At 49.0% G+C, this 15,654-nt stretch overlaps 1 protein-coding gene and 1 long non-coding RNA gene across 2 annotated transcripts in view; one reads left to right on the forward strand and one right to left on the reverse strand.

Moving 5' to 3' along the window:
• Window positions 1-5,738, reverse strand: part of LOC106976443 (guanylate cyclase D-like) — a 37,987-nt gene extending 32,249 nt beyond the window's left edge. Inside the window, exons 1-3 of the mRNA XM_053202535.1 lie at window positions 5,732-5,738; window positions 4,063-4,143; window positions 1,460-2,188 (exon numbers count right to left, since the gene is read on the reverse strand). Coding sequence (XP_053058510.1) covers window positions 1,460-2,188; window positions 4,063-4,143; window positions 5,732-5,738 — 817 coding nt within the window. The remainder of the gene's footprint in view (window positions 1-1,459; window positions 2,189-4,062; window positions 4,144-5,731) is intronic.
• A 5,335-nt stretch (window positions 5,739-11,073) lies between these two features.
• On the forward strand, window positions 11,074-15,169 carry LOC113593728 (uncharacterized). Its single transcript, XR_008290187.1, has 3 exons — window positions 11,074-11,385; window positions 12,605-12,700; window positions 14,104-15,169. It is a non-coding gene; the product is annotated as an uncharacterized LOC113593728 (long non-coding RNA).
• Window positions 15,170-15,654: the final 485 nt, after the last annotated feature.

Genomic DNA, 15,654 nt, shown 5'->3' on the forward strand with positions numbered 1-15,654 from the left:
CAGTGCCCAGTGACTCTTGGCTGAAGGAAGTGTTTACAAAGCACTCAGCCACAAATATCTGCTCCTTGTGACCCTGTGAGGTGGGTTTCAACTATCCCCATTTCACCTGCTGGAGAACTGGGGCTCAGGGAAGTGGGCTACTTGTCCTAATGGGCAGCAGGCTAACCTGGGCCGGGTCTCACTCCCTACTTGGGGCTGACTCACTAACCAGCAGCCACATCAGCTTGGGGGTCCGCCCACCTCGCCCTCCCCCAGGGGGGCACTGGCTTCGGTTCCCTCAAATGAGAAACATGGTGGTTGCGAGTTTCACAGAACAACACTTTCCCCTGCTACCTGCAATGCATTCTCGCATTCACCACTTTTATTCCATTCTATTTTATCTATTCTGTTTCATTCTTCTCTTTCTCTCCTGTTTTCTTTCTTTCTTTCTTTCTTTCTTTCTTTCTTTCTTCTTTTTCTTTCCTTCTTTTGTAATGTTAGTCTTGATTCACTAAACTGGTTTGTTGATCACAACCCATACTTTGAAATCATCCCAGTCTAGATTAACTTTCAGGTCCCTCCGGGGACGCCTGAGCGGCTCCGTGGGTTGAGTGTCCAACTCTTGATTTCAGCTCAGGTCATGATCGCAGTGTTGTGGGATCAAGCCCATGCTGAGTGTGGAGCCTGCTTAAGATTCTCTCTCTCTCTCTCTCTCTCTCTCTCTCTCTCTCTCTCTCTGCTCTTCTCCCAAGCTTGTGCTCTCTTAAAAAAAAAAAAATCCCTTCTGTTTTCCAGGTGCTACCTCTCCTCTACAGTCTACCCACCATGCCTCACCTTAGCTAACTACTTCCTTCAAGACAGGCAAATGTCACCTCCTCCAAGGAGCCTCCTCTGATCCCCAGGGCCCCAGCCTTGTGCTTCCTCTCATTCTCCAGGCCTCTGTTCCCTCTGATGGCCTTGAGCTCGCTGTCGTAACCACCTGTCTCTTATTACTTATATAGCTGTCTCTCCATTACCTAGTCAGCCCCTGGAGACCACCTGATCTGTCCGGTTCACCTGTGTGTCCCAGCACTCAGCACAGCAGGGCTCCATAAATGCAAGAAGCGATTAATCGGGGGGAAAAAAAGTGATTCTGACTCTAACTACCTTCCCGGGCTCAAGTACCCCTACGCTCTCGTTTCCTTCAATACACCAGACATGAGGCAAGAAAGCCCTTTGACTCCCACTCCGCAACCAACACTTGAATCAGAGCTCAAAACCCGACTGCCCTGCCTGCCAGCTGTGTGACTTGGGCAAGTTACCTACCTTCACTGAGCTGTGAAGCTCAGACCTCAACGGGACTGGCTCGGGGGGCTGCTGTGAGATGAAATGCAGGGCCGTTGTCCAGAGCTCAGCCCACTGTCTGATGCTGAGGAAACCCCACCAGCAGCCATATGAAGCCCATGCTGCCCACATGAGGAAGGCACCCGTGGACACTTACTTTTCAGGCCATCCACGCGGCAGAGCTGCTCCAGGACCTCCTTGGCCCCCTGCTCCCCAGGTCCTAGAGAGGTCACCAGCCCCACAGGCAGCCCATGCGTCCTCAGGGTCACGGCCACCTGCCGGGCTGTGGCCACCCAGATGTCCTGGTGGGAGGACACGATGGCCACGTGAGCCCAGCCAAAGTGTCTCATGATAGACAGCAGCACATGGGTAGCCGAAGGCAAGGTGGCCACCAGCTCACCTCCTCCTTCTGGAGCTCCGCAAGCCCAGGAGAAGAGGGTCTTGCCCCAGCCTTGGGCCAGCAGGGCTGCCGCTTGACAGTAACCGGGATTGACAGGGCCCACAAAGGCAGCCACGGTATTCTTGTGGGCCAGGAACGTGGCCAGAGCATGAGGGGTGTCACAGCCCGTGGCAAGGACCACGGAAGCCAGCCTCGAGCCCAGCACCAGTGAGGAGTCCTGGTTGGCTCGGTCCACAGCCAGCTGGGCTGCTACACTGGGGAGGGCCCTGGCAAAGATGGGGTCACAGTCCCAAGGACCCAGCACCCCCAAGGTGAAGGTCCCTGACCCGAGGGCCGGATCGGGGAGGAAGCCAGCCCCAGTGGCACCCCAAAGCACCACAGACAGAAGAGGTGGGAAAAAGGCTGTTCTTGGATGACTGAGAGTGGACCCCCACGGGCCCTGGCAGGACAGGCACGTCTTCCCATGTGGCAGCATCCGATACCAACCTTCAGGGGACAATCCCTCCCATAGTCCTGGGAAAAGGGGACAAAAACAAAGTTTGCTTTCTAGCATTTTCTGCCACTACTTTCTGTATGACTTTGAGGCACACAGTACCTCCCCCCAGAACCTCAGCCTCCTCATTGATAAAACGAGGGATTGGGACCCATCATGTCCGAAGACTCCCAGCTTTGGGGTCTAACATCCTCCCCAAGACTGACTCACAGCCTGGGCAGAAGCCCAGTCATTCGGCGTGGGCTCCAGAGTCCGAGCTGGTGAGACCTGGCTCGCTGCTTTCCATCCTCGTGGGCCTAGCCCAGTCTCTGAGGTTTCTGAGCCCCATTTCCCTCTTCTGTGAGAATGCGGAAAACAAAGCCTACTTTATGGAGTGGCCATGATGGTTGTGTGCCATAACGTGCAGCACTCAGCGCGGTCCCTGGTCCTTCCTTAGGTGTTCAATAAATCCTGCTTCTTTCAACCCACTATTACTGTTGTTTCCTGCACTCATCATCCTAGGTGGACCAGTGCTCGGGGCCGCTGTGAGCCTCCCCTGACCCTTATCCTCAAGCCCAGCCCCATCCCCTGGCACTTGACTCCACTGGACTCCAGGGCCCTATGGCGCAAGCAAAGCCTGGGTATGGTGAGCGCAGGCACAGTCCCATCTCGGATCCCCTCAGGCCTGTTCTCTCTCCACTGTTCAGATGAGGAAACTAAGGGAGACTGCGAATGGGGTTGGCAGAGAGACAGGATGAGGACAAGCCTCTCCAACTCATCCTCCACCCCACACAGGACCTCCTTGACCAGGACATTTGGACTAGAGGACCCCCCACTCTGCCCTCTGTCCCAGGACTTTGACGTCCACCCTGTAGTCCTGCCACCCCGGCTCAGTCTCTGCCCACAGCCTTGACATGGTCCGTTCCCCATCGGGGCACCCAGCCAAGTCCTCCCACCTCCTTCATGCAGCCGGCAGCCTTGCACTCTGGGGGCCACAGGAAGGCATAAGATCTCATCTTACCCTTAAGAAAATGCCAGGCTGGGGGGTGCCTGGGTGTCTCAGTCGGTTGAGCATCCAACTGAGGCTCATGTCATGATCTCGTGGTTTGTGGGTTCAAGCCCAGCATCAGGCTCTCTGCTATCACCCTGTTAGTGTGGAGCCCACTTTGGATCCTCTGTTTCTCTCTCTCTCTCTCTCTCAAAAAAAAAAAAAAGTTAAAAAAGAAAGAAAGAAAAAAATAAAATGCCAGGCTGGTAAGAAGGTAGGTTCCAGCCAAGAGAAGAAGTGCTTGTCAGGAGAGTTCTTGCCTGGGTGGCTCAGTCAGTTAAGTGTCTGACTTCGGCTCAGGTCATGATCTCACCGTTCGTGAGTTCGAGCCCTACGTCCAGCTCTGTGCTGACTGCTCAAAGCCTGGAGCCGGGGACCTGCTTTGGATTCTTTGTCTCTCTTTCTCTGCCCTCCCCTGCTCTCACTTTATCTCTCTCTCTCTCAAAAATGAATAAAACATTTAACAAATTTTTTTTCAAAAAGCAAGTCTATGTCAGGAGAGTAAGGGGGTGCCCTCTCAATGCCAACAGCCGTGGTCTGTGCAGGGAAGCACATTAGAAATTATGTCCAGTTCAGAGGAATAATAAGGTCCTTGGAATTACACAGAAGAATAAACCCTGATTTTTATCCCTCATTTGTCCCTGACTCTGGATGAGACGTTTAACTTCTCTGAGCCTCTGTTTTCTTGTCTGTAAAATGGAGATGATGATAGCTATCTGGCAGAGTTGTGGCAAGGGCTAAATGCATAACGTCTCTACGGTGAGGATATCACTGTGCCAAGCAGGTAAGGAAGTAGTAAGCGGTACTGGCCAAGCGGAAGTAAGTAGGTACAGTACTTACTATGTGGAATAGTTATCATCCCCAGCGCCATCGCAGTCACCATCATCACCATCTTGGGATCTTGGAAGAGCGGCAGGTGTACTGTGGTGTAGAAAGCGCTAGACAGGGAGGTGGAGGCCTGAGTTTCAGCCCCCGCTGCCCTTGAGGCCTCAGTCTCCCTATCTGTAACAGTAGCCAGTTTTTGCAGGGCGGGCCAAGCTGAGCCCTTCAGGCCTGTGATGCTATGGTTCTCCCAGCTCAGGGCTCGGCGACTCGGGCGGGGGGGGGGGCTTCTCCTGCCAGCCTCTGAGGAGCGCTCTGTGCCCTCCCTCCGCTTCTGCCATGATGTGCCAAGTGGTCTTTGCTTCCTCAGGGCTCAGGATGAACCTCTCTGAACAGCTGGGCTTGTTCGGGGCTCACAGAGAGCTGATCATTTCTGGTTGGAAACATAAGCGTACGTGCGCCTCTCCCCCTCATTTGTGCTTTCCAAATCACCTGTGATCCACTGCTTTGCCTTGTCTTCCCAGAGGCCCCAAGAAGAGAGCTTTTACCCTCTTTTTCAGAGAAGCACACTGACTCTGGGGGGAACAGCAATGTGTCTGAGTTCTCACCAAAAGTTAGGGCTGAGTTGGGACTGGAGCTTGGCTTCCTACCTCCCAGCCAAAGACAAAAATCACCCTTTTATCAAACACCTAGACCACCACAGCTGAAGGATCCTTGAAGATGGAACATCTAAACCAACTCCCCTGTGTACAGATGGGGAAACTGAGGTACAGAAGGGCATATGGACTTCCTTCAGTCCCACAAAGCAGCAGCAGGGTCCCCAGCCCCTGCAGTCCTGCTGGCCACACTCAGTGTCCCTGATGGCATACAGGGACTTAAGGAAGACTCTGGCAGAGCTGCTTTTAGCTCCAGCTCTCCTGCTGACTTGTGGAACAGGGTCCACACCCCTTTCTCTGCCCTGGTTTTCCCATCTGTACAGGGAAGGCTTAGTTTAGCTGTGCAGGTCTCCAAAGATCTGTCAGCTCTGATGTTCTGTCAGTAAAAATCAGGAAATGGGTGGTGTTTGTCTCTGAAGCTGGCCACGTCCCCTCTCCCAGCCCTTCCCCCAGGAGCGTGTGAACAGTGCCGGCACTGTGGGTTAATTCAACCCCATCCTGGGGGAAACCGTTTGTATTTTTTTTTTAAACGTTTATTTATTTTTGAGACAGAGAGAGACAGAGCATGAACAGGGGAGGGGCAGAGAGAGGGAGACACAGAATCTGAAACAGGCTCCAGGCTCTGAGCTGTCAGCACAGAGCCCGACGCGGGGCTCGAACTCACAGCCAGTGAGATCATGACCTGAGCCAAAGTCAGACGCTTAACCGACCAAGCCACCCAGGCGCCCCAAACCGTTTGTATTTTTAAGCTCTAGGAGATGGATGCCAATGATTAGGCACAGGGTGCTTGGCTCATAGAGCCAGGCTCATGGAATTAGTCAACTCATCCTAACCCAAAAAGATGAAGATGCCTGTGGTTACGTTAACAGACAAATGAGCAAAATTAAAATGGTAATAGGAACCCAAGGAAGGAGAGTGGAGGATTTCTGTTAGAACTGGGACTTCTTCAGCTCCTGTAGCCAAAGGTCATCCTGCTGACCTCCCAACCCAATTTCTTGCCTTTGTTCAGGACAAGCTCCCCGATGACCCACCTGCCATGATGTCTCATTGGGGCTGACTCACTGCCTCTTTGCAGGTCCTAAGGTTGCTGCACCAGTGTCCTCAGATGTCAAGCCCTCCAAGAAGACTCTAGCCTGGAGATCCCTCATTCTCACCACAGCCCCTACAGTTAACACTCCTGCTGCCTGTCAGCTTCCTGGGACTCCTGCCCAGGGAGTGCTTCATATATGGCTCATTCCCTTCCTGTCCCCAACAGGGGCGTGAAGAAGCCACTTGGAAAATTCGATCTGTTCACTTGGAAAATTCGATCTCTTCAGATGGTAGGGCTCTGGGGAGCCAAGCAGGGAAAGGAAGGAGAGAAGGAAGGAGAAAGGAGCTGAGGGAGGGAGGATGTCTTCAGCACTCCGGACAGCTCCAGGCCAGGCTTGTTCTCCCTGGAGGAAGGATGGGCAAACACTAAAGAAACCAGCATTATTGAAAATCCAGTATTATTGTTATTCCAATTTTATCGATAAGGAAAGTACACTACCCAGAGAGGTTAGGTAATCTGACCAAGGGCACAGAGCTAGTAAGTGGCAGGGCCAACTATTTCTGCTCATCGCGCCACATTGATTCTTTGGGATTCTAATGGTGGTTTTTCTATCTTCCTTTTTGGGATGAAGCCTTTTGTGGAGATAGATACCACAGTCCCCTGGATATTCAGCCCTTCCTTCTCCGTCTGCTTTCTCCAACCTGGGTGAAATTAACCGTTACTAAGTACAGTAAGTATTTACTATGTGCTAGTAACTATATATCTCAACTAATTTAACCCTTGCAACAACCTTGCAAAGTGCGTGTTGTATTTTGCTTTCTTCACATCACTTTATTCATGCTAACATGAATAAAGGCACTGCCCACTTAAGACACATCAACAAACCAAAAAAGCAAAATTGCTTTCCCCTTCAAGAGCGAACTTTCTAGCATGGGTAGAGATTCAACCAAAAAGAAACATAATAAATAATTAGGTTTATTTTTTATTTTAGAAAGTGATAGGTGATATAAAAAAAGAAAGGTAAAGGGGGGTAATAATGTATTATAATTCAGTATAAGTATTTTCTATACTGCTGCACAATCTTCATGTTTATAATTTCAATGGTCAAGGAACACACCGGGTGGATGTGTCACAAGTTAGTAATTATCTTTTTTTGGATATTTTTATTTTGTTTTGTTTTGTTTTATGTTTATTTATTTTTGAGAGAGAGAGGCAGAGCATGGGCAAGGGAGGGGCAAAGAGAGAGAAGGGGACACAGAATCTGAAACAGGCTCCAGGCTCTGAGCTGTCAGGACAGAGCCCGACGCAGGGCTCAAGCTCATGAACTGCCAGATCATGACCTGAGCTGAAGTCAGACGTTTAACCGATTGAGCCACCCAGGTGCCCCTTTTCTTGGGATATTTTTAGCCTTAATCTTGTCCTGGACGGATTTTAGGGCCTTTGTTTTTGTGCCAGACTTATGCCTGTTTGCTCTCTCAGCTCCATTCCCTGACCTTCCCAAACCTGCCTGGGCTCCTTATTGGGAGACTAGGGAGGGACCTCTGTCCCAAGGAGGGCTGATCCTGAAAACTTCATTCCCAGCATCCCTTGCCACTGTTTTCTGGATGGATTTAGCCAATAGGAGACCCTGACAGGAGACTGGAGGCAAGGAGAAAAATAGAAGCCAGGAGACAACCTCCCCCCCCCACCGCCCTCATGTGGAAGGTGTCCCAATGATAGCTGTGTCTCCTCTCTGGTCCTAGCGTCGTCAAACACCCCTCCTGATGTGGCTCCAATGTCTGGGCTTAAGTACTACCACCTCCTTCTTCTTTTTGTCCCTCCCCGATCAGGGGTGGAAGAGACTTCCTGCTGTTGCCAATCTCTGAACTGCTTCATATCCCAACACCTTTGTAATCACTCTCCCACTCCAACTTCCCACTACTGAAAGTACTGATGAGGACTCTGTTTTCCAGGGTGTATCCTGATCTATATACTATATATCTGAGTTGCTTGCAATTTCCCACCATTATGAATAATTCTTTAATAGATATCACACTTTTATCATCTTTAAAATTTTTTCTTTATGATAAACTCTCAGGAATAGCCATACTAGATCAAAGAATAACAACACCTTTAAGGTACGTTACATATTGCTTCATATTGTAATGTATTAATGCCAAGATATTCTTTAGGTAATTGGAGACATTTGCATATTGCCTGAGCATTAGCTGATACATGGTTATTCTTAAGATTTTTAGGTGAAATAATGGCAAGGTGGTTATGTAAAGAAATTTGTCATTTGTTTTCAACTCTGCATACTTGAATTATGTAGAGGGAAATGACATGATGTCTGGGATCTATTTTGAAATTATTATACAAAAGGCGAGTGATGAATGAAATATGAAAAGATCTTAATTTTTGAATCTAGGCTATGGTTGTACTTGGGTTCATTGTAAATTTTCTTCCTACTTTTGCTTGTGTTTGAGAACTTTCATAATAAGAGAAAATAGTGTTCATACCAATTAACAATGTAGGTATACAACTTTCACCAAATTATTTTTAGCATTCAGTATAATAATTTTTAAAAATATAACCAGCGTTTTGAAAAATCATGCATTGTGTTAGTTTTCTATGTTGTATGATAAATTACCACAAACTTAGTGACTTAAAACAACACGTGTATTATCTCAGTTTCTGTGGGTCATAGGTGTCGGTGCAACTTAGCAGGACTCCAGGTTAGGGTCTCACAGGCCACAATCAGGACATTGGTCAAGGCTGAGTTTTCATCTGGAGGCTCAACTAGGGAAGGATCTGCTTCCAAAATCATTCAGATTGTTGGCTGTCGGATTCATGAGAGCTTGCTGCTTCAAAGTCAGTAACGAGTCTGCTAGCAAGAGTCTTAGAAAACATAACATAATCTAATACAACCTAATCAGCAGAGTAACACCATACCGTATTCTTTACTATATTCTATTGGTTCAAAGGAAGTCATGGGTTCAGTCACATTCACAGGGAGACGTTATACAAGGGCACAAATACTGGGAGGTAGGAGCTGTGAAGGCTACTTTAGAACTTATACCTTAGGCATATAATAGTGAAAGAAACTGACAGCCTTGGAGAGTTCATTCCGCAGCAAGCTGGGTCAGGGCTAGAACCAGAACCCAAGCTTCCCTATGAAAATTGTAATCATCTGCTTTATGACTTTGCTAAGGGGAGAGCCAGAACCATCTTCTTTCCTTCCCTCCACACTCCATCCCTAATTTCTATCATCTGCCTCTTTCCCTGCCATACTCCGGGCAGGACCTTGTTCTGTAGTCTAAAATCTCTTAGGAAGGTCACATGAAGGTCATTCTCATACTAAAGGACTGATGGTAGATACAGACTTGCTAGGATTTTCCAACGCGGGGTATCTGCTATGTAACAAAGACAACAAGATGATTTGCTCCAAGAGAACGAAGGTTTACTTTTAGACACATGGGGACGTAAACAATCACTGGGGACAGTATTTGGATGGAAGGAACAAACAGTTCCTATCTCAGAGTGGATATACCCGTCCTGGCAACAGTAACCAGGAGGGAACTCTGAGCTCCACAGACTTCAGTTAAAATCCTCAACCATAATACTCTCTGAGTGACCCTAAGCAAGTCACTTAGCTTCTCTGAGCTTCAATTTCCTTATCAATAAACAGTGATACTATTATAATATCTACCTCACTAGGAAGCTATGAGTGAGTGTTAAAGCATTCGGTAAATGATGAACATTACTAATAATAATCACTATCATCACCATTACCGAGCACTGACTAGATGCAGATACGGATCATGTGATTCAAAACAGAAAGTGTTCAGTGCCCTTGAAACAGGAAAGGGGGATGTTTAAAGAAAGAAGATTATGGCAGTCAGGATCTCAGCTAGAAGCAGAGGCACATGCAAATTAGGATAATCCCGGGAGGATTTATTTACCAAAGAATTATTAACAGAAGGATGTAGAGCTTGTGCTATAAACTGGGGTTAGCAGCAGCAGAGCTGCTACCATTCTTGGCCCCAAAGGGAAGGGAGGGCACAGTTACCAGACCTGGGAAGGGTAAAGTTATGAGAGAAGGCTGCCTTGATGGGGGCAATGACTTTTGGTTGAGGGATACAGCCAACCCAAGACAATCCTGCATGGAAGTAGCAATGGAAACAAATATCTTGATTTCACTCTTCTTGATCCTCCAGGTCTCTCCTTGGTCAAACCCAAGCAGAAGCCGGCAGGCATAGAGGTTTGATGGTGTTTCCCACGCAAGCCAGCCTCCCAGGTCAGAGTAGGCGAGGGGAGGAGATCACCTGGCAGGCAAGGCGAAGGTATGTGGCACAGTCCACCCCTTTGCCTCTCAGCATTCACTCCTGTCTTTCATCCAGTGAAGTCTCGTCCCTAAGATAGACGTGCAAAGTCTCATCGGCTACCATATTAACAAGGTACTGTCAATTCACCTTGCGACCACTTGAGACTAACACATTAGTCATGGGGCTCCTGGGGGGCTCAGTTTTTGAGCATCCAACACTTGACTTCAGCTCAGGTCATGATCTCACGGTGCATGAGTTTGAGCCCCACATTAGGCTCTGTGCTGATTGTGCAGGGCCCGCTTGGGATTCTCTGTCTTCCCCTCTCTCTCTGCCCCTCCCCTGCTCATGCTCGCTCTCTCTCTCTCTCTCCTTTCTTAAAAATAAATAAACATTTAAAAAAAATATTAGTCACTACTAGTGTTCTTTATATAAGAAAGTGGGTACAAAAGAAGCAATTTACATAACGCGTGGCTGCTACAGTCCCCATCTCCATAGCTGATTGGTCATCTAAAGTGCTTAATCAGGGGCACCTGGGTGGCTCAATCTGTTTAGCATCTGACTCTTGATTTCAGCTCAGGTCATGATCTCAGTGTTGTGAAATTGAGCCCCACGTCAGGCTCGTGCTGGGTGCGCAGCCTGCTTGAGATTCTCTCTTTCTCTTTCTCTCTGCCCCTCTCCCACTCACATGCAGGAGCACGCATGCTCTCTCTCCTTCTCTCTAAAAAAATAATAAAATAAAACACAAAAATACAGTGCTAATCAGATCTGCCTCCATTTGTCATTATACTATGTCCCCCTCATCCTCTTGCAGCACCTCACGTGGGGCTTCTCCACCTGGTATAGGGATCCAAACCCTCATTCCTAAAACATCTTGAGTCCTCAGTGGTCTGCTCTTTACTGGGTTGCTCCGTTGATTATTGACCGGGACTTCTGGGCAAGGGAGGACTGAAAGGCTCCTCTGTTAATGTCCTGGGTGCCAGTCACAGTCCTCCCTGCTCCACTGTGAGGCAACAGTGACATTTCCTCATAGCAATGGGGACCCATCGCTTTGGCTTATATAGTGTGACTTCCTTCTCTGCCTATTGATTCAGGGTCATGAAGATCTCGAAATGGTCAAGGGGCTGTTTCAACTTCCAATTCCTAAGATGAATTACTGCATTCTCTGGTGGAGCTGTTCCTCTCCTAGACACAGGGAGCTCCAAACTGCCAAGTTCAAGATCGGGCACAGGTGGCAGCAAACACTCTTCCAGCGAGAGGCCACTCCTCTTCATTTTTTGGTTCCCAACCTGCTCATTCTGTCTACAGGAAGACCACACACTTGGCCATTAGTATAAAGCGTATATTGCATCCTGTGAGTACAAGCTAGTGTCTCCCATCTCGTTCTATAACTGAATCTTCAGCAGACCAGTCCACAGGTCCATCAAGCCAGATGCTTCTGGATGATGGGAGATGAAGTCAAACCAGTGAGCCACCTGCTGCAGCTCCTCTGCAGTCAGATGCGCCCCTAGTCAGATCATTGTTGTAGAACACACTATGGTAATAAAAGGCACTCCTGCAAACCCAGGAATAACAGTTCTGGCAAAAGCACTGGGCAAGGAAAGCAAATCTATGCATAGTTCTATTCCTATCTCTGCGAGTAGAAAAAAGGGTTGCCTCCTCTGTGAGGGGAGAGATCTGATATAACAGGTAGCTGGCTGATCCCTCCCCCCAAGGAAATGGTGCCAGTCTGTGCATTTGGTGTGGCCTCTGCTGTTGGCAGGCTGGGCACTGAGCTGTGGCAATAGTCACAGGAACCATGGAAGTCCATGTTATGGAACCCACACGCAGCCTCCATTCTGGTTCTTGTGGCCATTCTGGATGTGGGCCCATTGAACAAGCATTCGGGGTGGCTGGAAAGCAGCTGACTGATAGCCACAGCTCATCTTGTTCACCTAAGTATTGAAGACTTCCTCTGTCATAGATACCCCTCTGGTGGGGCATTCACATCCCGTGACTATTCGGAGAGATGCATCCACATACCTCATTGACACCAATTTTCCTATCCTTAGGATGGCCTAAGACCTTGGCCATCCAGATGACCCATTATCAACTACCCATGAGTCAAAGTGAACTAAGACCTCAGGCCATCTCTCCTTCTGCACAAAATGGACAACCGGAGGGATCCTCTGAAGTTCTGCTCACTGGGGAGATTTCCCTTCACCACTTGTATTTCAAAGCCAGCTTCGGTTGGGGATTGTAATGTAGCTTCCATCCACTCCTGGCCAATGCCAGAGTATCATGATATCCATCCTTGAACGAGGCCCACTTTTTCCTCCTCCACTAACTGGTAATAAGGAATTCCCAATAAGGTCATGGGTGTGGGTTGAGGGAGAAGTGGCAGAAACAGGAGTAGGTACCATGGGAGCCTCAGCCACCTGCTTGGTCATATCTGCCACCTCCTTTTTATTAAGGAATGGTTCTGTGCATGTCAATATTATGGTTCAGTGCATCAGATAACACCCAGTTCACTTGTCAATTCTGGTAGCACAGTCACTGAGTGCCTGTAATGTGTCTGTTTCCATCTCTACCAGGGCCAGGAGCAAGTCATTAACTGCTTCTTAAATGGATAGAAGTTGTTCACAGAAAAGAATATGAGTTCACTCTGCCACCACCACCTGCTGCCATGAGTGAGTTCCTCATACTTTCTTTAGTGAAGGGAGCGTGCTCCAGCTTCTCCTAGGGGTGTGAGCAGCTTGTGTATAATAGATCTGTTTCAACATGTTTACTTTCCTGAGACTTTAGACTCTTTCCTACACAGAATTCTAAGGAAGTTCTGGCATTTCCACCTCATCCAGTGAGATCATCATTGTGTTCAAATTTCAGTTAGGCAAACTAGAGACAATTAAAGCCACTCCTAGGTGATCAAATGAAAAATGAACCCCCAAATCCCAGGCTAGGGCATTTGTCAGTGAATTTGGTCCCATCAAGCCTTATAATTCTTTCCCTGGGTCTAATGTCCTTGTAATCCACTCCCACAGGTTCCTGCCAATATAGATTGACAAAGTCTTCTTTTTATATAATGTTTATTTATCTATTTTTGAGAGAGAGAGGGACAGAGACAGCAGGGGAGGGGCAGAGAGAGAGAGAGAGACAGAGAATCTGAAGCAGGCTCTAGGCTCTGAGCTGTCAGTGCAGAGCCCAATGTGGAGTTCAAACTCATGAACCGTGAGATCATGACCTGAGCCAAAGTTGGACGCTTAACCGACTGAGCCACCCAGGCACTCCTTGACAAAGTCTTCTAAGAATTTCACTGTATAGACAATCTTCTTGTGGTACAGGCTTTATATTTCTCCTCCATGCCATGCTGGGATTAAGCCCCAGTTATGGGCCATGAAGAACAATGAGGGTGTGTTCTCAGGAGCGCAAGGATCAGCTTCCAGAAGGACTCCTCTAGGTTCGACCTCCGAAAGGCTTTTGTGCAGAGAAGTGGTGCATTCTGACATGGAGGGAGGGGCTGGCAAAGGAGGTTTGGGGAAATTTGCAGGTCAAAAATTCTCAGCCCCAACCATGTCTCCCCAATGGCCATTCCTTCCTTGTTAGTGCCCCACGTGCAATGTAAGACACCTGGGCTGGGGATGCTGTCACTCCGCAGCCTTTACCACCAGAACTTGGGTTTGGTCCTGTTCTATCTCTCTGGTAGCCACAGGACCTAAGAGGCTCGTTCCTTCAAGCTCTCATGGAAGCCTCCTGTGGCTCATGCATCTTCTCAATTATGTGATCGTAAGTTTTCATTTATTTCCCATGTATTTTCTCTTGGGCTGTAGGAAGAAACCGGGTGTCTCCCCCGTCTTTATGACTAGTATTGTTGCCACTGGACCAAGTGCCAAGGACACTTGACGTGCCGACTGGTCTTCCAACCTGCACTGCAACCACTAATGTTCATCTGAGCCACAGTGACACTACCAGAGGCCGTGAACTCATCCCATTTGCCTCAGCAAGGAGATTATCCCTATTGTGAAGCTGATGATAGGGGTGCCATAAAGAGTGTTGCAGTAACTCGAGGCTAATGGTAGAACTGTTGCCTCCCCAGGCCCAAAGAAGAGGGAGGAGAGAGTTTTCTGGAGCCCAGAAGACAGCTAGCCGCCTCGAAAGGTGAAAGGGCACAGCCAGACTGCAGCATCCTACAGGGAGGAATCTAGAGGGTAAGAGACCCTGCTGACGTTGTGCATACAGGCCAGCCCCCTGCAGCCCAAAGAGGTGGATGGGAGTAAAGACTTGACCTGGGTGGGCAGATGAAAGACACCGATGCAGCCACTTTTCCCCAAAGGGAGTCAGGAGCAGACAGCTTTAGTCCTTCCAGGCCTTGAAGAAGGAGAGGTTTGCCCAGGAGCAGATCACAGGGGGCACCTCGGGAGAAAGGAGCAACACAAGCAGATGTGCAGAGACCAGAGTGCGGCAGGTACATCCAGATGTTGGCTGCGTGCCTAGAAAGGAGGTCAGGGTCAACACACACCGCTCATGTGCTGGCCTGGGCCCAAATCTCCACTCATCTGGAAGACGCTATTTCTGGAGTCTGTCCATCTTTCTGGCTTGGGACCTCCCACACTGGGCATCCAGAGACCTCAGGAAACACTGCTCACTGTGGCCCACACAGTGAGGGCCCCACACATTCTACCCCGCTGTCTGCCAGGATCCACAGCCTTCCGGCCCTGCTGTCACCAGGGCTCATCTGACCAACTCTGTCTTTAACTAATTTGTCCTTAGTGCCCAGCCCTGCGATCAGAAATGGCCTCCATGCCTGATGGGGCCGTGGTCTGATGTCCGCTTCCAGAGAGAAAGTCCCGTGGCAATAACAGCCCTGATAGAAGAAAGTGCAAGGTGCACACAGAGCTTAGAAGAGGGGACCAACTGCGTGGGCAGAGGCAAGGAGGGCTCCAGGAGGAGGTGTCACCGGCCAGGTCTTGGGTGTCCACAGCAGTCCTGCAGGAGGGTAGGAGAGGAAGGCATTGGAAGCAGTGGGACCAGCATAGACAAGTGTCTGGAGACGTGGGAGCGTGAGAACAGCAGACTTCCTGTGGCTGGGGGACACAGCAGGGGATGAGGCTGGAGGGACAGAATGAAAAAGGGTCTCAAATACCAGGTTCAGTAATTTAAATTTTGCCCTGAAGACAAGGGGCTGGTATGGGCGTGGGGAGACACACAGAATACATTTTCAAGACCTTACCGTTGAGAGTACGTTTGCACTTTCAAGATGTTACTATCGTTGTGCCCATTTTACAGGATTCGGGAAAGGTATGTAACTTGTACAAAGTGACGCATCCATACATGCTATAAGCATATGATCTCTGAATTCTTGGGGAGACCACCACAGTGCCGTGTGACGCTCTAATTATCTACTGCTGGGAAACACCCTCACACTTAAAGTCTTAGCATGACAACAGCCACTTATGTTGCTCGTGAATCTGCAATTCGGGCAGAGGCCGGCAGGGAGGGTTTGTGTCTGTGGCATGCAGCATCGGCCAGGCAGCTTGCCTGAAGCAAGTTATAAGGGTGGCGGCATGTCTAGGACCAGGAGGCAGTTCCCGGGAAGGCTGACAAGGTCTCCTCTGGTCTCCCAGGATCTGGTGGAGACTGAGTCACA

Source organism: Acinonyx jubatus, chromosome D1 (genome assembly GCF_027475565.1).
Source record: "Acinonyx jubatus isolate Ajub_Pintada_27869175 chromosome D1, VMU_Ajub_asm_v1.0, whole genome shotgun sequence".
Taxonomy (NCBI): domain Eukaryota; kingdom Metazoa; phylum Chordata; class Mammalia; order Carnivora; family Felidae; genus Acinonyx; species Acinonyx jubatus.